The 27,990-nt window shown below is 36.9% G+C and overlaps 1 protein-coding gene across 4 annotated transcripts in view; it reads right to left on the bottom strand.

Annotated features, from left to right (window-relative positions):
- Positions 1 to 9,155, bottom strand: part of mark4a (MAP/microtubule affinity-regulating kinase 4a) — a 49,144-nt gene extending 39,989 nt beyond the window's left edge. For all 4 annotated transcript variants that reach the window (XM_056458120.1, XM_056458121.1, XM_056458122.1 and 1 more), the window contains exons 1-2: positions 8,525 to 9,155; positions 1,676 to 1,873 (exon numbers count right to left, since the gene is read on the bottom strand). In XM_056458120.1, the coding sequence (XP_056314095.1) occupies positions 1,676 to 1,873; positions 8,525 to 8,575 (249 nt within the window). In that variant the 5' untranslated portion in view covers positions 8,576 to 9,155. The remainder of the gene's footprint in view (positions 1 to 1,675; positions 1,874 to 8,524) is intronic.
- Between the last annotated feature and the right edge of the window lie 18,835 nt (positions 9,156 to 27,990).

The following is a 27,990-nucleotide window of genomic DNA, read 5'->3' as shown; positions in this document are numbered from 1 at the left end:
ACTGCAATGTTCTTACATCTAAATTAATTGTTTGGTACAATACACTTATAATGTGCATCCATGTTTTTTACATTGTATTTATCATTTAAAAATGACATATATAATCAATTTCTGTTATATTAACAGTTGACCCATCCATTACACATTAAACCACCCATAAACCAGCCCACATTACCAAAATCTGTACCTAAACTGACCAACATCCCACCTCAATAGTACTATAAGTGTGCAGTCCAATTGGGACACAATTTGTAAATTGCATTTTTTTATCCAAGTACATAGTAGTTAAGGCCACTTAACATAAAGTGTGACCAAAAGTATTAAATGAACGTGTTTGTGTACAGAAGTGAACTGTAAATCTAGTTGTTAATGCAGTGATGTCATTTGAACTGTATCTATGTCTCTTTTCTTCTTGTGTGGCGCTAGTCAGAGACAGAGCCATGTGTCTTGACTCATTCGCAATTTCTCATGCCAGTCTGTCTGCCGTAGCTGCTCCCACCAGCCATGTGGTCCAGGGGCAACTCATATTGTGCAGTTCAGACAGAGCACATGCTGTTACTAGCAGCTTAAACACAATAAACAAAACATGGGGATTCTTTTTTAAAAATATGGTCACTAATATATATTTGGTCAAAAAGAGAGCACAAAATGTGAGCATCTGTGTTACCGGTTTATAGCCACAATGCTACTATAGTTGTGTCAGCCATTACGAGTCTAGGAGTGGTGAGTGTTTTCCATAAACAAACAATCATCATTTTGTGGGGACTCTATTCTGCATTTAAACACTGCTGTCATAAGCGTACACGTGGCTCCTGCCACACATTATTTGTGCAAGAGTTTATAAACTACTTTATTAAATCTAGAACTTTAAAGGGATAGTTCACCCAAAAATGATCATTTTCTCAGTATTTCACTCACACTCAAGTAGTTCTAAACGTTTATGAACTTCACTCTTCTGTTGAGCACGAAACAAGATATTCTGAATGTTGAAAAATGTACATCCATACTAGGAACACAAAATACTATAATATTATGTAACCTTTTCCCAATATTTTAAGTATATCTTCCTTTGTGTTTAACAGAAGAAAGAAACTCAAACAGGTTTGAATCAAGTGGAGAATAAGTAAATGATAACAGAATTTTGGGTGAACTATCCCCTTAAACAAAAGGTCTCAAACTCAATTCCTGGAGGGCCGCAGCTCTGCACAGATTTGCTCCAACCTTAATCAAGCTGATTCAACTAATCAAGGTGTTCAAAACTACTAGAAATCAGAGACTACTTAGTAAGTGTGAGTTGGAGGTGGATGGAGCTAAAATCTGCAGAGCTGTGGCCCTCCAGGAATTGAGTTTAAGACCACTGCTTTAAACATTTTAAAAGCTGAATTCCAACATGATACTTTAATCATCACGTTCTATATTTGTCTGATTATCAAACCTCTCTGCTGCCCACTAAGAAGTTCATCTAAAAATCACACTATATCAGCTTGGGTTTATAAAAAGCAAACGTGGGTGTGGAAAACTTCACACTTCAGTTGGACCACTTTAAAAATACACCAAGCTCACATATGTTCTGATGATTATGAGATGTAATACAGGAGCTCCTGTGCTTACATCTTATCAAACGTTACTGGTTTTACTTATGTAAACTCCCTCTTGAGCAGTCGTTTGTTCTCACCTCTTTGCCTGTGAGGATGTGGCGGGCCAGTTTGACTTTAGCAAAGTTGCCCTTGCCGATGGTTTTAAGGAGCCGGTAGTTTCCGATGTGTGGTAGCTCATCTGAGTAAGACGCCATGGAGTTACGACATCTCGCACCCAGTGAGCGACTCGACACATTCGTCCCCTTCTCTGAACGACTCGCCACCAGAGACGCATGCTGGATAAAGACACAAAGAACATTCATTATGTGCAATTAAGTGTGTTATTATTGTTATGTGTAATAATAGATTGGTTTAAAAGGAACTATAAGGAGAATTTAAGGGATAGTTCACCCTAAAATTTGTTAATTCTGTCATTATTTACTTACCATTGTTGAAACCCTTTATGAGTTTCTTTTATCTCTTAAACACACAAAAAAACTATTTTGAAGAAAGCTGGAAACCTGTAACTATTGACTTCCATAGTATCTGTTTTCCATACTATGGAAGTCAATGGTTAAAGGTTTTCAGCTTTTTTGAAAATATCTCATTTTATTTTTAATAGAAGAAAGAAACTTGTAAATGTTTGGAACCGCTTGAGGGTGAGTTCATAGTGAGAAAATGTTCATTTTTGGGTGAACTGTCCCTTTAAAAATATCTTGTTATTAGTGACACCAGTGGCTGTTAAGTGAACTGCAGCCTCATACTTGTGTGCGCGTAACACACAGAACACTGAACGTGATTTTATGTCCAAATATATACATGCTTAAGCTGCCTTTCTGAGCTTAGATGTAAAAAAAGAGTAGGAAATACCTCTACTATTACCTATTACTACTATAATAATAACAAGCATCCATGCATGTTGATAAGAACGACATTTAGAGAAATATGTGAATATGTGCTGTGTGCGTCTATTTCATTTACATTTACATTTAGTCATTTAGCAGACGCTTTTATCCAAAGCGACTTACAAATGAGGACAAGGAAGCAATTTACACAACTATAAGAGCAGCAGTGAACAAGTGCTATAGACAAGTTTCAGGTGTGTAAAAGTCTAAGAAGCAAAGCATTAGTAAAAATTTTTTTTTTTTTTTTTTTTTTTTTTTAGAGAGAGAGAGAGGGCACAGTTAGTGGTATAGCCAGAGAGGCAGTTGCAGATTAGGAAGGAAAGTGGAGACTAAACAGTTGCGTTTTTAGTCGTTTCTTGAAGACAGCAAGTGACTCTGCTGTTCTGATGTAGTTAGGGAGTTCATTCCACCAACTGGGCAGATTGAATGTGAGAGTTCGGGAAAGTGATTTCTTCCCTCTTTGGGATGGGACAACTAGGCGACGTTCATTCACAGAACGCAAGTTTCTGGAGGGCACATATATCTGCAGAAGTGAGAGCAGATACGAAGGAGCACAGCTAGAGGTAACAACAATAACAACAACAACAAGCGTCAAGTTAAGAAAGCATCTGATCGATGACATGTGAATGAATTTGCATAAACTCTGCAATTTACACGAGGTTATTAAAATCAAACTGACATTTCATTTGTTAATATATCAGCGACTAATATACAGTTGAAGTCAGAATTATTAGCCCCCCTAAATTATTAGCCACTTGGTTATTTTTTTCCCCATTTTCTGTTTAACTGAGAGTAGATTTCTTTAACACGTTTCTAAACGTAATAGTTTTAATAACTCATTTCTAATAACTGATTTATTTTATCTTTGTCATGATGACAGTAAATAATATTCCACTAGATATTTTTTAAGACACCTTTTATACAGCTTAAAATGACATTTAAAGGCTTAACTAGGTTAATTAGGTTAACTAGGCAGGTTAGGGTAATTAGGCAAGTTATTGTATAACGATGGTTTGTTCTGTAGACTATAGAAAAAAATATTACAGGGGCTTAAAGGGGCTAATAATTTTGACCTTAAAATGATTTTTATAAAATTAAAAACTGCATGTATTCTAGACGAAACAAAACAAATAAGACTTTCTCCAGAAGAAAAAATATTATCAGACATACTGTGAACATTTCCTTGCTCTGTTAAACATCATTTGGGAAATACTTTTAAAAAATTCAAAGGGGGGATAATAATTCTGACTTCAACTGTATATATGGGATGTAACGATTCACCTGACTCACGATTCGATACAACTCCCGATACTAATCTCACCATACAATTTAATTACGATTTTCTAACAACATTATTTGAAACAAATTTGAGGTGAAGAGCCCTCTCATTTTTTTCTTAAATGCTGCACATTTTTTGCTAAATAACAGATTTTCTGCTGTTACTAAATAGCTATTTCCAAAACAAGTTCCAAAAAAAAAAAAAACAACACATACTAAAGAAGACTTGTTAATATAGACAAACTAAAACAAATTAAAAATACAAATCTGGCTATGTGAGATCAGTTTAAAGTAAGTTTAAGTTTTTATTAACACATTAAGAAATCTTACATAAAGCCCCTTTAAAATGCTGTTTGATACATACAAATGCATCAGATGGAAGAAAAAAAATAGCCTGAAATAAGAAAACCCACTTGTGTATCCAGTCCAAAATACAAGTTAGCTGAGATGGGGTAAAAGCAAGTACAATTCGAAAGAAGTGAATTTAACAGTGAAATTGAAAAAAGAAATCTGTAGTAAAAGAGACTAATGCTACTGTACTGACTGAACCACATTTCTGAATTAAATCCCCATTTAATGGATTAAGCCTCTTACACACACACACACACACACACACACCACACACACACACAAGCCTAGATTTTTGCAGATGGACTGCACAACTGTTGTAGTTACTAGTAATTAGTATTTTGGTTAAGCAGTGTGAACATTTCTAAAAAGAACAGTGACAGTCGTGCTGCCTAAACCATGTTCACCAGTGATGTACTGAAACTGAAGAAAAAAAATTGGAGAGCTAAAGCAATTGCATCTGATGCTTTTCTGATGATGTATTTTGTTTATGTCAGCATTTGTTTCGCACCAACAACATGGATGTCGTACAACAGCTTAACATTTTAGCATCGTGAACATATTAACGGTGACCACAAAGTCCACCAGACCAGCAATTTGAAAAATCTGAATTTGAGAAAATAAATTGGTTAAGAACTTAATTTTGACTGATTATATTTATGTCCTGAGAACAATACATCCGAATGGTCAACCATGTTCAATTACCACTGGTATTCAAGTCTGATTGTACACAATGAAATAAACAGTTGGTGCTTTAGTAACAGAATTAGAACAGAATTTTAAAAAAGAAATAACTTCATTTGCCTTTGTTGATTTTAAGTGTTGAATATGTAAAACACAAAGGAAAACAATTCAAATAAAAGGTCATTTTGTTTGTTCGTCATAATAACAATAATTACAGAAGTACACATACAAACACGCGCTCAACCCTAAATAAATGGTCACTGAAATCAGTTAAATACAGATTGCTCATGTAACGATGAGACGCGTGTGGAAAAGCGGAGGTCAGAACTGATGTGAGTAATTCTGCCCTGTAATACAGGATTAACTTACTTTGCCATGGAGGTTTTAGTCTGTCACAGCTGAAACTAAACTTTCTATTTAGATTAGCACATTTAAACCCGACTGAGCCCTGAACACTCGGACCAACATCTGGTAAAGTTTACTGAAGGGCTCCAACTGTCCCTCTTAGAGAGGGGAGAAAGGAGCTCACGCAGAAATCAAAACATGTCCAGGTCCTCATCTGCACCGCTGACCACAGGATTACAGCTCGGGGGCTGAATAAATTACTCACGATGTCCTGCCCTGCTCCACCTCACACACACTGGCCTATACACACACTATGGCAAACTTATAACAGTAACTACACCAAATAATAAAGAAAATAGCAAAGACTGTTCCAATATGAAATGGATGAATCCCTAATGTGACAGTGCATATCAGCACATTAGTGGATGTTTAGTTGGGTTAGTCTAGTTCTGGCTAAGCATGGGACAATAACCCAGTTATTTAGTTTAGCAAATTTTAGATTTATTAGTAATCAGATGTCATGTGAGGCTGCCCTAATCTATTATCACTCCATGATCATTTCTCATATCACATATTGTTTAACCACTTGGTCCCAAGCCAGCATTACTACTTTGAAGCCACTTGAATCATTATACAAACAATCTATAAAAACCCTTGATAAGAAAACAATTTCACCATTGTTCAATATTAAAGAAATAGAACCTGCTTAGTTGGGAAAATGTAATTAAATATGTACATAACTGTTTAATGTTTTTGACTTTACATACCCCGACTTCACCACTAAATCAGTTTGTGAATATAGAACGACTGCTCACTGACCTACTAGAGGTGGTGAAAGAGGGGATTGTATTATTCCTCTCAAAAAAAAGTACATTTAGTCAGTCAGTATTTTCAGTGAAAGCTGCTAGAGAATGGAACTCCATCCCACCAACAATCAGAAGATCACTTACTCTTTGTTCTTTTCAGTCTCTTGTTAAAAATTGGTTAGTGACAAATCAGCATTGTCAGCATTAGTACTGTATTCTTGACACTTTTGTCCTCTTCTGCTGCCATCAGTCTGTTGTTCTTTACTTTTTATTTGTATTTTATATATCAAATTGTATTTTATGTTATTATTCTGTGCTTCTATTTTAGGTGTGAATTGACATTCTGTAAGGGGTCTACAGATGAAAAATAGCCATTCTTGGCTAATTCTGGCACATTTTACAGTAATGTTTATTAATGTGCATTGACCCTGTAAACAAATAAACTAAACTAAACTAAAACCAGTTAAGATATACCGCAGTCTCGAAAAGTCAAGTTTTGAAAACCGTTAAAATGATCTGTTATACCGTTCCTAAGGTATTTGTAAGTTTAAGACTATTTACTGAGTTATTTTTAGGGCAAGAGTAGAATACGACCCTCCACATCACAAGCTGCTGGTCAGTCAAAGATTCAGGAAATATCTGAAAATCAAATCTCTTATAAACCAACATCCAACATGCTGTAGAGCTGAACAGTGGAGTGGCTTACTTTATATCCAAAGAAAAGAAAGATATCCAAAGATGCCTTTTATAGTTGAAAAGAAATCTGTCTTTAAAACTACAGTAATGAAGACAGCAGAAGTCAATGACTTATTTTAATTATTTAGCGTGACATATTAGTGTTTCAAAATATTTTAAATATTAAGAAAAAAAAAATAATTATATATATATATCTCAAGTTCAATTGGGTTATTGTCTTTTTACCCTGACATTTAAAAAGAACTTATTTTAGAACAGTAATCACAATACTGTGATATCGCAAAACCGTGATATTTTTACCCAAGGTTATCATACCGTCAGAATCGTATACAGGCCCATGCCTAGATCTGGCTCACATTTATTTATTTTCACTGATTTATTACCAATAATTTTGTGCAATTTGCACAATGACCACCTTATTCAACACCTTTAAATGTCATCATAATGTAAAGTTTACTATGGCTAGAGAATTTTTACTCAAGAAAATGTACCACGCACAATATTTTAGATCTGAAACCTAAATATGCATGACCCATGTCACATACAGCATCATCTTCCACAGAGTTACCAATAATAACTATAAGATTATTGTTGTCAGGTTGCAACATTAAACATTCATCTCACATTTTATCTACTTAGATGCTTTAATCTATGAGACTTTTGATGCCACAGATATCTTTTGGCATTTGGTAATGGTAGGAAATGGCATAGCTAAACTAGGGAACACCAACTAAAATTGTAATTATAATTTGAATTAACAATGGGATATAAAGAAGTTATATTAATAAAGAACCCTTTTTAAGAGTGTAGGCAACAAATCAATCATGAGTTGTGAAAATTAAGTGACAGTAAAGGCTGGTGAAAATTTGGCATCGCCATCTCAGAAATAAATTACATTTATAATAAAAATAAAGTTTAGAAATATATATATTTTTTTAATTCACAATATTGCAGTTTTTAACTATTCAAATTATGCGAGAAAGCGATGCAATTACAAAGATGCTGCAGACAGTGCAAATACAAACCTCTTTTACAGAAATTGGATAAGCTGAACATTTTGGAATGAAGTGGCATCTGGCTTATAAATAGTAGGTAGAAATAGATAGATTTCGTTTTAATAATAGTTATTATTTAAGCAGTAAACATCAGCCATACTGAATATCTTCATCATTAGCACAGAGATTTATGAGTCACCAAATGATTTAACTGTTTATCATTTAAATCATTCAAAAATGATAACTGGTTTAGATTTAGTGCATTAACTTATCAAAGCAACGTTAACCGATACGTCTAGGTCATTTATAAAGCCCGCTGTAATGTGCTGTCGCAGAACTGCTAGGCCACTACACCAGCAGCCAGTGCGTCTGTTTGTGGAGCACGACACTGTCGGCGAACCGAGACGGCAGATCAACGCCATCCTCACGCCACCCTCCCTGGAGCCCCGAATGCTTATATTCATTCGCTAATATGCAGAAAGAAAGCGTTTTCTAGCGTGTCTCTCGCACATTCTGCCAATGAAGCAGAAGCGCTCTCTGGGAGTGCGCGCGGTGCTCGTGCGCAGATGATGCGCTGATGTGTACACTATGCGGATGGCCTGCGCTCTGCTGCCTGCCTGCCTGCGCCTTTCGCAGCGCTGCTTTGCACATTTAAGGATGCGGCCCATTTTGCCAAAGAACCTGCTACGCGTTCATGGGCCACTGTATCCTGCCTCTCCATCCTCCCATGAACGATAGCAGGCAATGAGCTGCAGATATTCGTTCCCGATCGTGCACCTGACGTTAAACGCTGGGCGTTGTAGGATATGTGTGAAAACTGAGAATTCAGACCATTTATTATTGCAACGAGAAGAATAATAATAATTTAAAATGAAGATGATGATACTTACATGGTCTGTGCTCCGGTCGTTCGCAGACGGTAAAGCAGATCGAGAGGACATTTTCCCTGAGATTGCAAACGATTAAAGAGGAATAACGCGAACAGTATTTACAGATTTAATGTCCCCCGGTAAGCGCAGCCCTCATCGGCCGTGCTGCTGCAGCTGGGGCCGAGCTTCTCTCACTCCGCCTGCTCGGTAAAGCCTGCGTCTGTCATGGCAGCGGCAACAGCAGTCCGCAAATCTCACAGATGTCCTCGAGACAGCTGCATTATTTTTCTGCGATGCAATCCGTAACGAACAAACGCGTCTGTTGACGACTTAAACGCAAGCACGGCGGTATGTATCTGTGCTAAAACGGAGTAATGCTTGGCCGGAGCCCAACGATTCTGTAGCGACTCGCTACCCCCCGCCTCATCTCCGCGAGCAAAACAAATACGGCTCCGACAACCCCGTCCTCTTTTCTCATAATAATGGCGAGGATCTCTCCGCTGCCCTGTACCGTTCAGTCGCGCGCTCGCTCGCTCTCTTCTCGCATTGGTTTGTCATGGGAAAACGGAAGCTTTGGCCGGTGTCGAGGCCGAAAGCCGCTCACATCCTCAGCAGCCGTTATTCCAGCGGAGGATGTGTGTGTGTGTGTATGTGTGTGCGAGATGCGCCACTGCTGCCTCCGCCAGCGCGCGCGTCTCCACAGCACTGACAGGCGCGCGCGCGCACTGATGGACAGTTTAAAGCACTTCGCATAACACAGACTGAAGGCGAACTCAAACCAGGCAAAACCCCCATTGGAGCTCTCTAAACCCTGCTGTCTTTATTTAATTGTTTTACTTTGCCAGTCGGTTAGTACGGTAAGAAATGTCGAATTAGATAAACCGACTACACAGTAATTACTGACAAACCAGGCCTAGTTGAAATAAAAAAGACTTAATGTGAACACAGCTGATCACAGTTGACCAAGTGTGATTAAACACTTTTATTTTATTGGAAGTTTGTTGTGTGGTCGTTTTACCTCTGTTATTCATTCATTCATTTTCTTTTCGGCTTAGTTCCTTTATCAATCTGGGGTCGCCACAGCGGAATGAACCGCCAACTTATCCAGCAGCAACCCATCACTGGGAAAAATTAATATACACTCATTCACACACATACACTGGACAATTTGGCTTATTCAATTCACGAATACCGCATGTCTTTGGACTGGTGGGGGAAACCTGGAGGAAACCCACACGAACATGGGGAGAACCTGCAAACTCCACAAAAATGTCAACTGACTCAATAGACCCAGCTGAGGCTCAGTAACATTCTTGCTTTGAGGCAATCGTGCTACCCACTGTGCCACCATGACACCTGTTTTACACCTTTGTATGGAAAAAAATAAGCAAGAAGTGACTCATTGCTATTAAAAATAGGGGTGTTAAGATGTAAGAACATTTCTAAAAGAGTTCTGTATGCTGATGAAAGACTGATTCACATTTTGTCTTGATTACAATCCCGATAAACAATAATCTTATGCTTTTATAATCATTTTTAACACCTCTTTTCCTTGCACAATTAGGGTCTTCTGTGTCACATGACCATTTGGAAATCATGCTAATATGCTATTTGGTGCTGAAAAAATATTTATATTATAACACATTGAGTTGTGCTGGAAAGAAATATTTTCCTACTGTTGCACTTCATCAATTCAATGCATCTTTGCTAAATAAAATAAATGTTTTTATAATAATTTACTGGCCATGCAACAGTAAATCTGAAAGGGAGGACATTACATTTCTATAAATGGAGTTTTAATAAATTATTTAAAAATAGTGAAAGTGACAAAAAATATGGCATGATTTAACAGATCTAGCTGTGCAGACACAAGAATGTTTCGAGGAAATGTGTGTAAATTGTGTAGCCAAAAAAAAAAAAGTCCATACAAAATGTAAAACAACTTATGTCAAAGACATGACAAAGATAAAAACTCAGTCGTGTTCAAGTTTGATAATTAGCCACTGACTTTATTCAAATGTGGGAACAACCACAGCAAACATTGTCCAGCAAATCCCCACTGTATCAGCCTTTGCTTCTCCAACATACAAACATGTGTATTTGAAAAACAGCGTTAATCCAGATGTACAGTATACAACCTGCTGATTTGCCATGTGCCATTTTTGTGTGATACACTCTTAATGTGAGGACAAGACTATGTCTAGAACATCATTAGTTAAGGCAGAATGGCAAAACAACACCTTAAAAGCTGGTCTGTTTTCTGGGCTAAAACTTGGTTAAGGCAGTATCCCGCCCATGTCAAACAGAAGTGACAAACAACTTCACTTCTGCATTGGGACAAGGTAATGTGAAAAAGGATATTAAACTACACAAAACTTTTAAAACGAGCCTACGTGGTGTTTTACAGCTGTCTGGATTGGTTAGGTGTCCTGTTGAACTGTTCACCACAAGCTAAAGTGAAGAGTATGGTTTTGATATGGTTACCCATGCTCAAAATAATGATTCTCTGCATTTGACCCAGGTGCACTCACAGTCATATACATTATGAGTGAGAAATTAGTGTATACACACACACACACACACACACACACACACACACACACACACACACACACACACGCACACACACAGCACTTAGGGAGCAATGAAGGGTTGGGTGCCTTGCTCTCAAGGACACCTCAGGTGAGTATCAAATGTGGAAGAGTGAGCGGTTCATTTACTCTCCATGCACACCTTTAAATCCGGCCCATACTTTTCCTATGCTGGAATTGAACCAGCAACCTTTTTTTTTTTTGCATGTAAAGTCTATTTAACCTATTATTTACACAGGACACTATATGGGAAACAAAAATCAGACCACAGCCAACCCACATTCAAACCACAGACTGTAGAAAATACATTCTGCACATCCCACAACAAACCACAAAGCACATCCTCAAACAATTACACTTTAGGACTTTTTCCATTCCTGCAAACTGCCTAAAGTCAGATATTTATCTTTACATATTATATTTCTTTAAAAGATCACCTCACTGTTTACACAGCTGTCAAAATCAACAAATCCATTGAAACGCTCCACTTATCAGGGATGCTTTCACAACCATTACTGTCACAAGTAAATCAGACACTAACCATCACAAAAAGGACTCTTCCACTTGAGTGAATACCACTGCAGTTTCTAAAGTCCCCAAGAAATCAAAACTAACCATATTGTTTTTGCTAGCTCACGTAGCTAGTTTTGAGCTTAACAATTCATCTGTGCATGTCATTATGAAAAATAAAACGTTTTTCTTGAATTGAAATCTGAAAATGCACTTCCTGTTTGTTTTCACTTGAATTCTCGGATTATGTATGGTTTAGGGATTGGGCGTGGCTAAGATACTTGACCACGCCCCTCCAACTGTCAGTTTTGACAACAAACAGAAATGGTGAGGATGAGGGGTCTGTTAGGCAGTAATAACTCCCCAAACCCTTCACCACTTTCTGAAAGAAAAACCTACTTTACTACATCTAATCAGCTCGCAGTAGAAAAAAACAAGCCACACCCATCATTTTCTCATTTATTAATCGATTTCACTAGGAAGTGCATCACAATACGAAAAAAAATAACGATAGCAGCTTCTGGGTCATGGGTACTTTAAAGAAACAGAGAGAGGCTCAAGCGCTTAATGAAGATGATGCTGAAGAACCATCACCAAATGATCAACCGAAGCAGAATTTTTTTTTTACATTTACAGTCACGCCTCCGAAATTATTCATACCCCAGCAATATTCTGACTAAAAGTTTTTTTATTAAACCAAAATTTTTTTTACAAAAATGCCACAAGCTTCTCCAAAAAGACAATAAGAGTAAGACAAAAACTTGAAGTCAGAATTTCGGGCTTGACAATCAAGACAAACTCAGCACACCTGAATAAGTTATAGGTGCACAATGCATATAGGAAAAAAAACTGACACTACTGTCGAGTCAAATATAAACAACAATCCCGCACACGATTCTTGCCTGATCTTTACTGCCCTTCTTCTGTCATTGTGCAAAACATTTCATTCACTACATTTATAGCAAGCACTGATAGTGTGCAGGATTGTGTTTTTATAGTCTTAAAAGTCTAATATTAAAAAATCATCTGTAGTCCATAACTGTAAAAAAACAACAGTTATTGAAAGAAACATTTCAGTTTACATTATAGTTTAAAAATGTTTAATCCCTTCTATAAATACTTAATATAATATAAATATTAAGTATTTATATAATACTTTATATACCCCCCCCCCCCCCCCCCACCACCCCATAGCTTCCCTAAACCTCTGTACATATCCATATTTTGGGGTTTGTCATCATTACACAGAAAAGATAAACAGGTGTTATTGTGATACTACATAGTAGTATTCCCTGAAATCCCAAGAAATTTCCATTGGACTACATGAGATGGACTGGATGACAAGACATTTTGCCATGATAAATAGTCTACAACTGCACTGATCATTTATGTTTTTTAATTTTAGATCATTAAACAACCCACACAGCACAGCAGAGATATCCACACTGACGCATGTCGACATAGATGCAGCTTGTGTTTCCACAAAGCCACCACGAAAGGGAGACAAACTTTAGGTAAAATCAAACAGTCTTGTCTAATGTCGACTATTTACATAAACAACTTTCTGATGCGACTGCACGTTTGTAAACGTTAAAATAATAATTTAACTGGACAAAATTACATGTCATGTAAATTATATGTCATTCTAAACGCAGGTAAAAGGGATATACAGTGAAAACGCCACTAGATGGAGTTGTAATGACATGTGGTTTAATAAATAATCCTACCAGGTGATTTTTGGAGCAGTTTCTGTTCGCAGTTGAACACTGATGGACATTTGATTTCATTTAGCAATTAAAATTAGCACCATGTGAATTGACTGAGTACTACAATACACGGATAAAAGTTAAATTCTTTCCATACACTGTTGCAATAATATATTCGAACTTTGTGGTCTTAAAGTAATGGTGTATATTAATACCTGAGCGTCAGCCGACAGTGTCCTGCAAGATGGACTTTACACTCTTGACCGTCTTCTATTCCAGACTCAAGGGAATTTCTCCATCAGTTGTGTGCAGCAAACCAATAGGAAACATCTATCGACATCGCTTTACAGGAACTCGAGATTTACCCAGTAGTCATTGCGCACGAGTCCAGTATTCAATTATACTATATATATATATATATATATATATATATATATATATATATATATATATATATATATATATATATATATCGTTATCATAATATATCATAATAGTTATATAACTAATAAGAACAACAATACACATATAACATATAGCAACATCTATATAAAACACCATGTTGTGCCTATATTCCAGGTGCACATTGGGTTATATGCACAGCAAGTGTTTTTCAGCCGATGATGATTCCGGTGAAAGCTTTATGTGAATATTTTCAATTTCATAAAGTTCCTTTTACAGCATCAATGTTGTAATGTAATTACAAAATACATTCAGTTAAATAGACTTAAGCATCCATTTAGTTGTTCAAGCGTAAAATGCGATGAAAGACCGTGTAACCGCTAGCACTATCAAGATCAGCAGGTATGCGCAGAAACTCTATTGAATTACTGGGGTAAAATACATTTTTTTATATTTTAAAGACATGGCAGGGGGAAATGGATCAGAGATATACTTCATATTGTATATCTATCAGGCAGTGAAGATTTTGAAAGAAATTAGATCTTAAACGTGGCACTTTTATAATGCAAAGAGTTGTGTTCATATACCCCATTTGCCAATGCATTTAACAGGACATTTTATGGAAAACAGCAAGGTGAGTTATGAAATGTATGTATATTTCTGCATAGTGCTACATTTCTGTATTTCTACTTCAAATTAAGACAATATTTTGTTTTCCTTTTATACCCAAAACGTCTGATAGAAAAGCACAGTGGTATATAATCGAGACATCAAATCTAAATTCCTTGCCTTCACAATGAACAGCAAAAGAGGAAACCTTAATTTGTTAGAACATCCATATTTTGAAGATCCACAGAATTGTCTTGATGGTCTGCACTCCGCATGCATGAGTAATGGCAGGACTGGCCTGCAGGAAGCCCTCTTCCACATCTAGAGGTTAAGTGTCTTGCTCTGGGGCGCAATGACAGTGAACAAAGGAAGGGCAGTGACATTAGAACCAGCCGTTCTCACCTCCAAAACTAACATCTTTATGGGCATACAATGTCAACATCCTCAGAGGGATCATTTGGGACTTCGGACCAGTAACCTCTACTGTGAACGCTTTGTTTTTAGGTTAACAATGAGTCTGTTGGACTAGATAAAAAAATGAAAGAATGACGTGTGTAATTGCGTCCCCTCTGATACCTCTGTTTGTATTAGTGAGTTTGTGTGTGTGATGGCCGCTGTAGTGAGATTGTGGTGTAAATGTGTATGCGTCTTGAGTTTTGTCCTGTTTCAGACCCACGCTACGGTTTCCTGCGGGACGTCCTCCTGACTAGTTGGCTGATGAAGCAAGGGCCTGTTTGCGTAAATATCCATGCAGTGCTGTGCGAAGGGGCCAGAGGTCAACCGCCCAATGCAATATTTCAGAATGCATGCTATTGTTTCTTTTTCTCGTTTACTCTCCCTTGTTCTCCCCTGTCCTCCCTGTTCCTCTCTCCCCTCACTTCTTTTCAGGAAGGCTTTCCTTCTCCTTCTACCCTGGAGACGCTATAAATTAGCGCATGACTCTGAGTCGCAGGCATGTTTTTGGCTTGGCTCAGCTCTCAGGTGGACTGTCAAAGGTCATGCAAATGGCGTGTGTGCTTGAGTTTGTGTCTGTTTACATGCCATTTTTCAGCCTCTTGAAACCATCCGAGGCATCGAAACAAAAGGTCTTTGTCAGGATAAGAGCTCTTCCAAGTTTATACTTGTGCTTTTAAATAATCGGTCCTAGAATGTTCTGAAGACTATACAAAAGAACCACCCAAAACATAAACCTCACACTGACCTCGATCCTCCTAATGAGCAGCAGCTACACTACATCAAATCACGGCCATATGAATCATATTAACCAATCAAATAGCTCCATTAGGCACCATTAGGGCTTGATGTGCTCAGTAGAAAGCTACGGTCACACTGGGCTTTGTGTGTGCGAAATTCTGTCGTGCGGTGCTGCGAAAAGGGGCGGGATTAAACAAGATGATTAGACATTAAAAAAGCCAGCGATTGCTCCATGTTTTACATTTCTGCCCAGAGAGGTCGTGTTTTGATCCTCGATTGGTCTCACGCAGTCAAGTGATGCGATTTCGCAGGTTAGAGTTCACCAAGCTTGAACTTTGCACCGCAGCAACCTGCGAAACTTAACGCATGACCCCGCGTTTCCGGTCTGACGCATTCGCGTGCGTATGAATGGAAGTCTATGGGAAGAAAAGTCAAGTGTGACCGCACCTTTAAGCTGCGGTCACACTTGACTATTCTTCCCATAGACTTCCATTCATACGCACGCGAATGCGTCAGACCGGAAACGCAGGGTCATGCGTTAAGTTTCGCATGTTGCTGCGGTGCAAAGTTCAAGCTTGGTGAACTCTAACCTGCGAAATCGCATCACTTGACTGCATGAGACCAATCGAGGATCAAAACAGGACCTCTCTGGACAGAAATTTAAAACATGGAGCAATCGCTCACTTTTTTTAATGTCTAATTATCTTGTTTAATCCCGCCCCTTTTCGCAGCGCAGTACGACAGAATTTCGCACACACAAATGCTGGTGTGACCGTAGCTTGACTCAGTAGTACCATACGTTTCCTGCAAACTCTCATGCTTGTGTTCTCAAGTCAGTGGTTTTAGTCTGATCTTTAAACCTTATTTACTGAATTTATTACTTGGTATTTAGACAAGGTTCTCCACCCATGAACAAAAAGGGGGCTCGTATGACTTTAAACAATTTCAAATGTAAGAAAACAAGCATTAAACCAAAACGACTAAAAAAAACAAGATATCCTATATATTTTTTTCTTTAATAACCTTTCTGTTTTAATCCTTTAACTACCCCAAAAATTTATACATTTTTAAATTGTGGACTCCTAAAGTCGCTAGTTAACACACACATTTTTTTCACATGCATTTTTTTCCCAACACATCTCAAATATCAGCCTCTACCAACTGATTGATATGTCAGTTTATGGTAAAAGTACCGAAATGAATGCCTATATAATGTTTTAAATCCGAAATCATCTTTTTTTTTTTTTTTGAAGTATTCTATAACATATTTTTAATTCTAATTTAACATGTTTTCATATTATTTTTTAACAATAAAACCAAAATCAAGTGTAGTAGTGCAACAGGATTATGTTTGTTTGTTTTTTTTTTTTTTTTGGTAAACCAGCAATGCTGTGTGTGTAAACCATTATTTAAAACAGTCATTCTTTGGTCAACCATTTGGTAAGGCAGGCAGTTAAAGGGTCAGGTTCATTACTAGCCTGTAAAGTGAAGTAAATTACTAAAAGTATTGTAGCCCCATAGGCACATTTATCTAAATGTTAATTTATTGGGCAAATACTAAAATTATATATATAAATATATAATGTCATCTGATTCCAAAAAAAAGTCCAAAATGCAAGGCTGAAGGAAAATACTAAAATATCAAAATACATTGGCATAGGCCGGTATAAGATTCTGACGGTATCACAACCTTGGATAAAAAATATCACTGTTTTATGGTTTTGGCATTACTGCTCTAAAATATATTCTTTTTAAATGTCTTTTCTGCTGTCTTTATTAGTGCCAAAAGACTGATTTCTTTACAATTTAAAAACTTTTCTGATCAACAAATACTGTTGTCCTAAAAAAAAATAAATAATAATATATATTACATACCGTAGGGATGGTATACAGAATTTTTTTGACTGTTTTAAAACCTTGATCTTTCCAAACCATGGTATACCTTGAAAACGGTTATCGTCTCATGCCTAAAAGTACATAAAAATGCTTGTATACAAAAATTGCTGTTTTTGGCCCCTTAACAGAGGGGTACTGCACATTGCACAGTGTGCATTTATATCCGTTTCCACTGTAAAAGGTCCCACAATAGGGTACCTTACCATACCACTTTTTGACACTCTTTCCTAAGGGTACCTAGCTCAACAGTATGGTACTAAAAAGGTGTAGTTAGATTCACTGATGAATGCCACTGGTTAACAAAATCATCACCATAATCAGCGTGTATATTATAGATCAGTGCATACACCAGCATGCCACAAATTCCCTTAATGTGGGATCTATGTACACAGTTCAAGTGGTAAGAGTGTCATCTTTAATGTTGTTTATTTATAGCGCTGTTAGAAGTTCTAGTAGACTGAAAATGTGTCAGTCCAGATTTCAGAGTTGAAGTTCAGTTCAGTTCAGTTCAGTGTGGTTTAAATTTCACTGCTGAAAGTCCAAACACTGAAGAGCATATCAATCGATGCGCAGCTCCACAAGTCCTAAACCAAGCAAGCCAGTGGCGAAGAACAAACTTTACCAATTGACATAAGTGATGGTAAAAAAAAAAAAAAACCTTGAGAGAAACCAGGCTTAGTTGGCCACGACCATTTCTCCTCTGGCCAAACTTCTTGTGCAGAGCTGCAGTCTAGGTGCCAGAGGCTGGAGAACACTGGCCGTCTATCGTGGAGAAGCTGCAGGTGTGAGAGTAGGTCACAGATGGGAGGCCCACGGGATCAATGCGGAGACTCGTCTGTCCCTGGGGTCTTTCAGGAATCAGTTTCATGCTCTCCACTCCTCAATGACCACCACAACATCTGCTCAGGATACGGCCTGGTCCAGGATTATGGAAACAATGGCATTCTTTCTTCACAGGTCTTGGATGGTAAACAAAGATACGGCTGTTCATCCCATGAGCTAACCGAAAACATCATTACTAAATAAATAATGTAGCAGACAAAAAATTATTCAAAATGTCGAACAAACAGCAGTGCCTGTTAGATGTAATAAATCTGGTAACACTTTATTTTGATGGTCCATTTGAGTATTAGTAGACTGTCTGCTTAATATCTGTTGATATGCTCCTTCAACAGACTATAGGAAACTTTGCAAGTACATGTCAACTTACACTACACTAGCCCCAACCTAACAGTCTACTTATAATATAATGAGAATTAGTTGGCATGTAGATGCAACGTAACTTAAATTCAACAAACGGACCATCAAAATAAAGTGTGACCATAAATCCTGTTAGAGCTGGGTCCAAAAGCTAAGAAAGGGACACTCGAGAGAAAAGATAAACTTCTGTTTTTCACCGTTGCATTTATCTGAAACGATAAACTGAGTAAATATTGTAAAACTGTGAAATTTTAAACAATTAAAGATTGAAAAAAGAAATGAATAAAAAATAAATAATTAAAAAACACACAGTGATACAAAAATTGAATCAAAAATATTCTAACAAAAACAAAAGTAATTTATGTAAATAAATTTTTTTTCGATTATAGTTTAAACCTTCAATGTGAAATGAATAACAAACTACAATTAATCTACCAGTACATACCACACATCAGTGTTATACACTAAATATCTGAATTATGAAGATACATACAGTGATCTTGCAGCAGTTCAGTGGGTTTGGCTGTTTTTCTATATTTTAGAGATGTGCTGATGACGCTTTCTGTCTTCCTCTAGACTGACAGCCCGAGATAAACACCACTCACATTCATCTGCCTACAGGTGTAAAAGAGCCAAAGGTCTTGGTGCAGAAAGGAAAAGGCAGATAAGCAAAATGTATGTTGTCTTAAGACTGAGCGAAAAGAAGGGAAGTTGTACTGGTGCTCTGTGCGGGAGAGCGATGTATAGATAAAGTTTAAGAACACAGTGCTGTCCTCACACAGATGACCTCTATCATTTCCTGTTGACTTTAAAACCTAAGTGAAAACCACTTAAAGGGCAGGATATTTAAGAGGATCTATTGCTCAGTTATGTAATAATAAGAGAATTGCCTTATAAAACAAGGGGAAGGATTGTGCCACCTGAAATCCCCTGTTTATCTATTCTAAGAAATCTTGGGAATTTCTACCTAGCTTTAAACCCACAGAAGCTACTTCAGCTATTTATAGGCTCTGCAAGTCATTTTTCATGCCGCCCTTGAGTTGTTTTTGCAGTAAGTCATACTCCGACATCCTATAGTGTTTGTGCATTGTTGAACAGTTGCTATGTATATTAAAATAGTATGTGGCATTTCGAAGATGCGTGTGTATTACGTCCTGTGTGTGCATGTTCACTGCCTGCTGGTTTGGCTTAGGGGATGTGTTGTAGTAAATAAAGCTCTTTGTGCGCACAGAGAGACATAAACCATTTGTATGCTGAATTCCCATGGTTATTCAGATGTCAGCAGTGTTTATTCAGAGGAAGAGACACATCAGCCACCTTACCGTCTGTTTATGGTGTCTCTGACATCACTGTCAGTATTTATGGAGCTCGTTTCTGATCAACGCCCAAGCCGGATGTCATGGCATTAGTTACTAATACTCCTGTCTTTCAGATTGAATTCATCAGAAAAGGAAGGATTTCAAATCGCAGAGATGAGCCATAAAGGAAGCACTGGAAAACTAATCAGACGGTTTTTCAATTACACAAACAACTGTCACACTAAACTCTAACTATTCTTGCTTTGTGATATTTATTTCTATGCTAATCAAACAGCAATACACCATACAAAAGACTTTCTTAGTATTTTCCGTTTTGTTTTTCAGTCTGAATATGTAACCATTCTGAAATCAAGAAACTTTTATTTTGGAAAGTAAAAATGAGCCAAGACTTTAAGTCTTGTTTTATTTAAAACTTAATGAAAGTGATATAATAACCTTCTTGGTATTTATTATTGTTACCAGCAGGACAACATGGGGCTTCAAGATGACTGAAAATTAATTAAACATAAGTGCACACACAAAAAAAGATTTCTGCTAATTTGTTGCTGACAATTTATATGGGATGACCTTAAATAAATTTAATTTAGTAACGTTCAACTTAATTTATTTGTTTAAATTCAGCCCAAATAAAGAGTTTACAACCACTTAACGTTAAAAATGTGAATGCAAGGAATTATCTTTAAAAAAAATTTCAGTGTATTAAAATAAACCAAAACAACTAAAATAAATTCAAGATATTATAATAACCAGGATGACCACAGTCTTGAAAAAAACTATTAAATGGGCAGATATTTAAGGTAAACTCTATTAATAATAAATATTTTAAAAATATCATCGTCTTTGATCTTAATTCAGGAACAACTGGGAAAGTAATTTACAAAATAAATATGCCAGTGTGGTCAGAAAAGTAATCTTGCTCTCCCTTTGAATAACGGGTATTTTCTGACCTCTTTGGCAGATGTTGTTTTGTGCACACACTCATTTGTTTCTAATGCTGTTTTAAAAGAATATGTATTTTTTTTTTGTCAACTAAATGTTTCATGATTTATTTTAAAGTGCAGCTATTTGAAATTATTATATACATGTGCAATGAGTTAATTATTTACAGATTTACTTGTTTAAAGTATTATCCAGAATGACATAATTGTCAATAGAATCCAAACAAAATACAAGATCATTCATAACAAGGTATATTTTTGTAGACCTTCTACAATATTTTTAGTCTACAGAATAAACACTACCGCAGTAACTCGGTATGCAGTACATAATACACAACGTGTGTATGTGTGTGTGCAAGTGAATTTTTTTCTGATAAATAAGGATGTCCTGTTTGCTTGAATACACACCTCCATTGTTCAACATAAGTGGTGGCACAGAGGTGAATAACTGGCTGACTTTTTATCCTCAGGAGAGTGGAGCGCATGTGTATGTATGTGTGTGCATGTGTGTACATCACATGCATGTACAGCTACTTGCGTCATATCATGTCAGTATTATTCATCAAGCTTGTTTGTGTGTTCCAATGTCTGCATCATGTGTGCATATATGACCCTGATAGAGAGATTTTTCCAAAACTCCCAAACAAACAACTAAATATGTGTGTGTACCTTTGGGTAGAAGGGAAGGGGAGTTCATGACCAAGCCTGGAGGTGAGCAGCTCTCCCAAAACAAACACGCTTTAGGTACTGACAGTTCCTCCAAAGCCATCCGTAATGAAAGGAACGCTGCTTCTGGGAAACCCATTGTAAAACTCCGATATTCCGCTGCTGTTAACAGTCGCTGATTAGAAAGTCTGATGGAGTAATTAACTTGTTGTCAGCGGGAGCCAATGGCGGAGGTCCATTACAGAGGGCGGGGCTTGACACCTTAAGGACGAAAGGTTTCTATAGTTTAAACAGCATCACAAAACAACAAACACGTGGGCATAGAGCGAGCACGGTAAACATAGCATTTAAGCGTATAATATAAAATATTGACTATATAGTTTTAATAATTTTGCATGCAGTAATTTACTTTAACAGTAAATAAAAAACAGAAACTGAAATTAACAACACACCTGAACGGGTTATCATTGGTTTATCATTTTAATTTAAATCCAATAGTGCCCCTGACTTGAGAAACAAATGACGAGTTTGTCCATTATTGCTTAGCTGCAACATTTAGAGATTTGCTTGATTAGCCGCTTTTACACATACAGATTTCTCTGACAAAAAAATCTGAACATTTGTTTGGGCAACAATTTCTGGAATGGGAAGTAAATTGGCAGAATTCTGCTGTGTGTGAACAGTGCTTTTTTACTTTTCCAGCCAATCTACAGAAATCCCTGTCAAAGGCACTATTGTGCAAGAGTCATGGGTTTGATTTCAGGGAACACAGCTATTGTTAAAGACCCTAAAGAGCCCCTATTATGCATTTAAAAAGGTCATATTTTGGTTTTGGGGGTCTCCAACAACAGGCTGATATGCATGCAAGGTCAAAAAACACTTTCATTGTCTTATAATCTGCATTTATTTTTACCTGATTATCCCAACGATTCCTATATGATTTGTTCAGCGATTCATTTGTTCCCAAACTACTCCTTAGCACAATGCTGTGCTGATTGGTTCGATGACCCAGTCCATAGGCGGAGCGTGTGTAAGACTGGGGAAGGCTTAGCCTCCCCCTGGCCAAAGACCACGGAGATAGCAGCAAAGAAAAAATGCATAGAAAACATGTAACAGGTGCAAGGCGTAATATGAATGTAATTTAATGTTGATGATTAACACAACACTTTAGCTGTTGTAAGTTTGTCAATCAAATTTAAAGTCCCCCTCCGCACAAAAATGAAACTGTCCAACCCCGCACGTTGCACTGATGAGCGCTGTTTATTACTAGAGTTCGTAGCAGCTCTGAAAACCAAACCAAAAGTGCTGGCCAGTGGACTATTTTGTTTTGCTGGTCAAGGATATAAGTAATAAAACGACAAATGAGTATTACGAGAGAGGTATTATATATTATTCTGGTTTAATTTGTTTTCAGCATTAAATTGGTAGTTTGATTGTAACGTAGTCAGGCCTATAGTGTAGTAATCTTGTTTAGGCAATCGTCTGGAGTTTTATATTTTAAAGGTCAAATATTTATTGCTGAATTACAAGTTCGATTTTCGATTGGCCTCGCGAAAAAAATTATAATTTAATATTCTCGGGGCCGGCGCGTCCAGAGGACGACCTAGGCGGCCGCCTAGGGTGGCAGAATAGTGAGGGCTGCGTCCGTGATGATGAATTTTCAGATTTATTACTTCTGTCTTCAGAGTCACATGATCCTTCAGAAATCGCTCTTATTAAGAGTAATAAAGTTATTACTGGAAATACTAATAAAAGCAACAAGTAGTAATAATTTAATTTGAAACTGCATACAGTAAGTAATAAATAAATATTTAATAAATAAGTATTTAACAATTTTTAAATATTTAATAAATGCCGCCTTGATGAACGGAATAATTTTAATTAGATTTTTAAATAAAAGTAATAATAATAAAAAATAAATGAACTGACCCCAAACTTTTGAGAGGTAGATCAGTGGGTAAGTTTAATAAAATAATTTAATAAGCGTGTTGAATATAATAGACGTTTGTTGATAGGCCTTTGTTAAAACCTCTTCTTGGTCAGTCGCAAATCTTTTTTAAATGCATTAAAGGGCAGCGCATATATTAGCCTTACCCTGGAGTTTGTTCACACTCCACCTATGATCCAGTCTCTTGATATTAGTCAACTGCATTCAGCGCAAGACAGAGAGAAATGCCCACAACGGAACATTGTTGAAGTAGCCAGAGTGCAGAGTATGTTTGAGCCCAATGCAGGAGTGCATTAAAGCAATGCAACAAACCCCAGCATATTGCTCTATTCTTAACCATATGTTAAAACAACGACACACATTCAGTATTATTTTCACAGTGGCAAAAGCTGAACTATTTTGAAACGTCACCACCGCACGTGTATAACAGCTGACAGTGGCCATAGCAACGACAAACAGAGGATCGCGAGCTCACCAACGCATTTAAATCCGCAAAGATAATGCCACGCGCCATGTTTTCAACATGGTTTAGACGCGATATGTGACTATAAAGAGTTAACCAGTTACACTACAAGCTGCGTGGAGTGGCTACAAGTAACAAAACACAATTAAATACATAATTTGCAAGCTAGAGAAAACAAAGAGGCAACCTTTTTAATCGCACTTACTTACACTTGTGAAATGGAGGAAGAAACAGATCCATGAACTGTGTATTGATAGATACCCCTATTGCAGTGTATAGTATTGCATTAATCACCAGAACGTCATGATCAGTCCCACACACACCCACACTCTGCTTATGTTTGAAGGGAAAGGCATGTTCAGGTTTTACAGGATCCAGCACTTCATATTTGGTATTGTTTAGTGTCGAATTCGATACGAACAGGCAAAAGATTTGGACGAATGGCAAATCAATTAAACAACTCTGAGTTAAATCTTTAATTTAAAAAATCTATATTTTTAAACAAGGTGCATTTTCAGATTTAAACATCAGCTGGATGTTTTTTTGTTTTTTCAAAAACCAGTAATAGGGGCTCTTTAAAGGGGACATATTATGCCCCTGTTTTCAAGAAGAGTCATTGTTCAGCCATATTGGAGGCACAGAATTGTCTGCAGAACTGGAATGCCTAAAGTTGAGTAAACAAAAAACCCATAATTCTTATTTTCCTTCATTTTTTTCTCATGTAGTCAACATTTTTTTATCTTTAATTGATTGGACAGTAGAGTGTATAGACAGGAAATTGTCGGAAGAGGAGAGAGGTGAGGGATCAGCATAGTTTTTTGTATTACTGACAAATAATTTTAGTTCAGTGCAACTGATGTTTTCAAAAGTTGAGTGAACAAGAAAAAGCTAAAGGAAATAAGGATTATTCTTTTGTTGTTGTACTGAACTAAATATTTTTACAGTGAAGGTTTTGTGCTTTTTTAATCAGTTGGACCGGACTGTAGTTGCACAGCAAAACATAAGCAAAAAAATAAAAAATCTTCAGTACTAGTACATTAGCCGAGCAATTCTTGCTATTGTTTATGTCCAAGCATTAGCCAACCTCTTCAAACATCATTGTAACATGCACATTCAGAAATTAATTAATTATGACAATAAAAATAGGAAAAATAAAACTTTACTAAAGATTTATAAGGATTTTATAAGGATTTATAAGGATTTTTATGTTTCTTAGGGTATACATTTGTTATCATTATTGATATCATTATCACAATAAATACCAGAAAATATTTGATATTGTATTAAATTCATATTGTCCATCCCTAGTGGTAATGTAATTCCTTTAGCAGACGCTAAGGCTTTTATCCAAAGTGACACAAATGAAGATTAGTTAATGAGAGAAAATTATGCTCCCTTAAATTAGTGAATGCCTTTTCATTTTTTATATCTATGTCTTATTTACAGTCTCACATGTATCTGTTTTTATAAGCATGCGTTTTCTCTGAATTCAGGTTTGTTGGGGATAAAGCAGGGTTGTTGTGTTGAAAAGGAAATGGCCGCCTGTGGTGTTGTGTATACTTGGCTCTGATAAGAGGACTCGTTTGGCACCTCTCAGAACAACAGGAATAGAGCAGTTACCCAAAACATCCCTTAGCCGAGATCACTCTGGAGATTTTTTTTCATTAGCAGCACTTATAAATATCAGTAGATAAATACCAGTCGCCCTTTATTTCACAGTCCTGTTTGTACTTACATAGTATGCACATATCAACTCGATAATAACTAAGAGCTACTCCTTAAAAAAGAACCTAGCTGCGTTACTTAGTTACTTTTTATGGTACAGTAAGTAATGCGTTATGTTACTTTTGCGTTTCTTTTAATGACCTAGATGCCTTATAACACAGAAATTTCTTTGGTAAGTATATACTTTAAGTACACACAGTCCAGGCAAAATACAACTGACAAGTTTGTTATATAGTATCACAATACTGTATACCAGTGTTTCTCAACCACGTTACTGGGGGACCAGCAGCTCTGCATATTTTCCATGTCTCCTTAACCCAAACACACCTGATTCAGATCATCAGCTCATTAGCATAGACTGAAAGACCTGTAATGAGTGTGACAGACAAAGGAGACATCCAAAACATGCAGTATTGGTGGTCCTCCAGGAACATGGTTGAGAAACACTGCTATACGCTATCTATAATATAATTATATTGTTTATAACAGAGGTGACCAACCCTGTTTCTGAAGATATACCTTCCTGCAGATTTCAGCTCCAACCTATATCAAACATACCTGCCTATAGTTATCAAGTGCTGTTCAGGCCCTAATAATAGGTTTTGGTGTGTTGATCAGGGCTGGAACTAAAATCTGCAGGAAGGTAGATCTTCAGAAACAGGGTTGAGCACCCCTAATGTAATATACATAAATATAGAATAATTGTAATAATAATATGGTATATGTGTTATAACTATCACAAACCTTTTAAACATATGAAGTAGCTCAACTGTTTTTAAATTGATAATATACAGTGCATCCAGAAAGTATTGATAGCGCTTCACTTTTTCCACATTTTTTTATGTTACAGCCTTATTCCAGAATGGATTAAATTAATTTTTCCCCTCAAAATTCTACACACAATACCCCATAATGACAATGTGAAAAAAGATTTTTTTGAAATTGTTTAAAATTTATTAAAAATATTTAAAAAAAAATGAAAAATCACATGTACATAAGTATTTACAGCCTTTGCTCAATACTCTGTTGATGCACCTTTGGCAGCAATTACAGCCTCCAGTCTTTTTGAATATGATGCCACAAGCTTGGCACACCTGTCTTTGGGAATTTTTGCCCATTCCTCTTTGCAGTACCTCTCAAGCTCTATCAGGTTGGAAAGGAAGTGACAGTGTACAACCATTTTCAGATGTCTCTGTACATTGCTGCATTCATCTTTCCCTCTATCCTGACTAGTCTTCCAGTTCCTGCTGCTGAAAAACATCCCCACAGCATGATGCTGCCACCACCATGCTTCACTGTAGGGATGGTATTAGCCTGGTGATGAGCGGTGCCTGGTTTTCTCCAAATGTAACATCTGGCATTCACTCCAAAGAGTTCAATTTTACTCTCATCAGACCAGGGAATTTTGTTTCTTATGGTCTGAGAGTCCTTCAGATGCCTTTTGGCAAATTCCAGGCGGGGAGTGGCTTCCATCTGGCCACTCTGATTGGTGGATTACTGCACAGATGGTTGTTCTTCTGTAAGGTTCTCCTCTCTCCACAGAAGACCGCTGAAGCTCAGACAGAGTGACCATCAGGTTATTGATCACCTCCTTGACTAAGGCCCTTCTCCCTAATCACTCAGCTGATGGTCGGCCAGCTCTAGGAAGAGTCCTGGTGGTTCCAAACAACTTCCACTTACAGATGATGGAGGCCACTGTGCTCAATGGAACTTTCAGAGCAGCAGAAAGTTTCTGTAACCTTCCCCAGTCTTGAGCCTTGAGAATCTTGTCTTAGAGGTCTACAGACAATTCCTTTGTCTTCATGCTTGGTTTGTGCTTTGACATGCACCTTCAACCCTGGGTCCTACAGATGTATGCCTTTTCAAATCATGTCCAATCAACTGAATTTACCACAGGTGAACTCCAATTAAGCTGCTGAAACATCTCAAGAATGATAAGTGGAAACAGAATGTAACTGAGCTCATTTTAGAGCTTCACGGCAAAGGCTGTGAATACTTATGTACACATGATTTTCAGGTTTTTTATTTTTAATAAATTTCAAAAAATCTTTTTTCACATTGTCATTATGTGGTATTGTGTGTAGAATTTTGAGGAAATACATTATTTTAATCCATTTTGGAATAAGGCTGTAACATTAAAAAATGTGGAAAAAGTAAAGGCTACCAATACTTTCCAGATGCACTGTAAGGCATGATTCCTAAGCAGCAAATCAGCATATTAGAATGATTTCTGGAGGATCATGTGACTGAAGAAAAGAGGCACAGGTATAAACAATATAAAAACATATTCTAATGCAAAACAAAGATTATTTTAATAAAA

Source organism: Danio aesculapii, chromosome 5 (assembly GCF_903798145.1).
Source record: "Danio aesculapii chromosome 5, fDanAes4.1, whole genome shotgun sequence".
Classification (NCBI taxonomy): Eukaryota; Metazoa; Chordata; class Actinopteri; order Cypriniformes; family Danionidae; genus Danio; species Danio aesculapii.
This window is presented reverse-complemented; position numbering and strand designations above follow the sequence as displayed.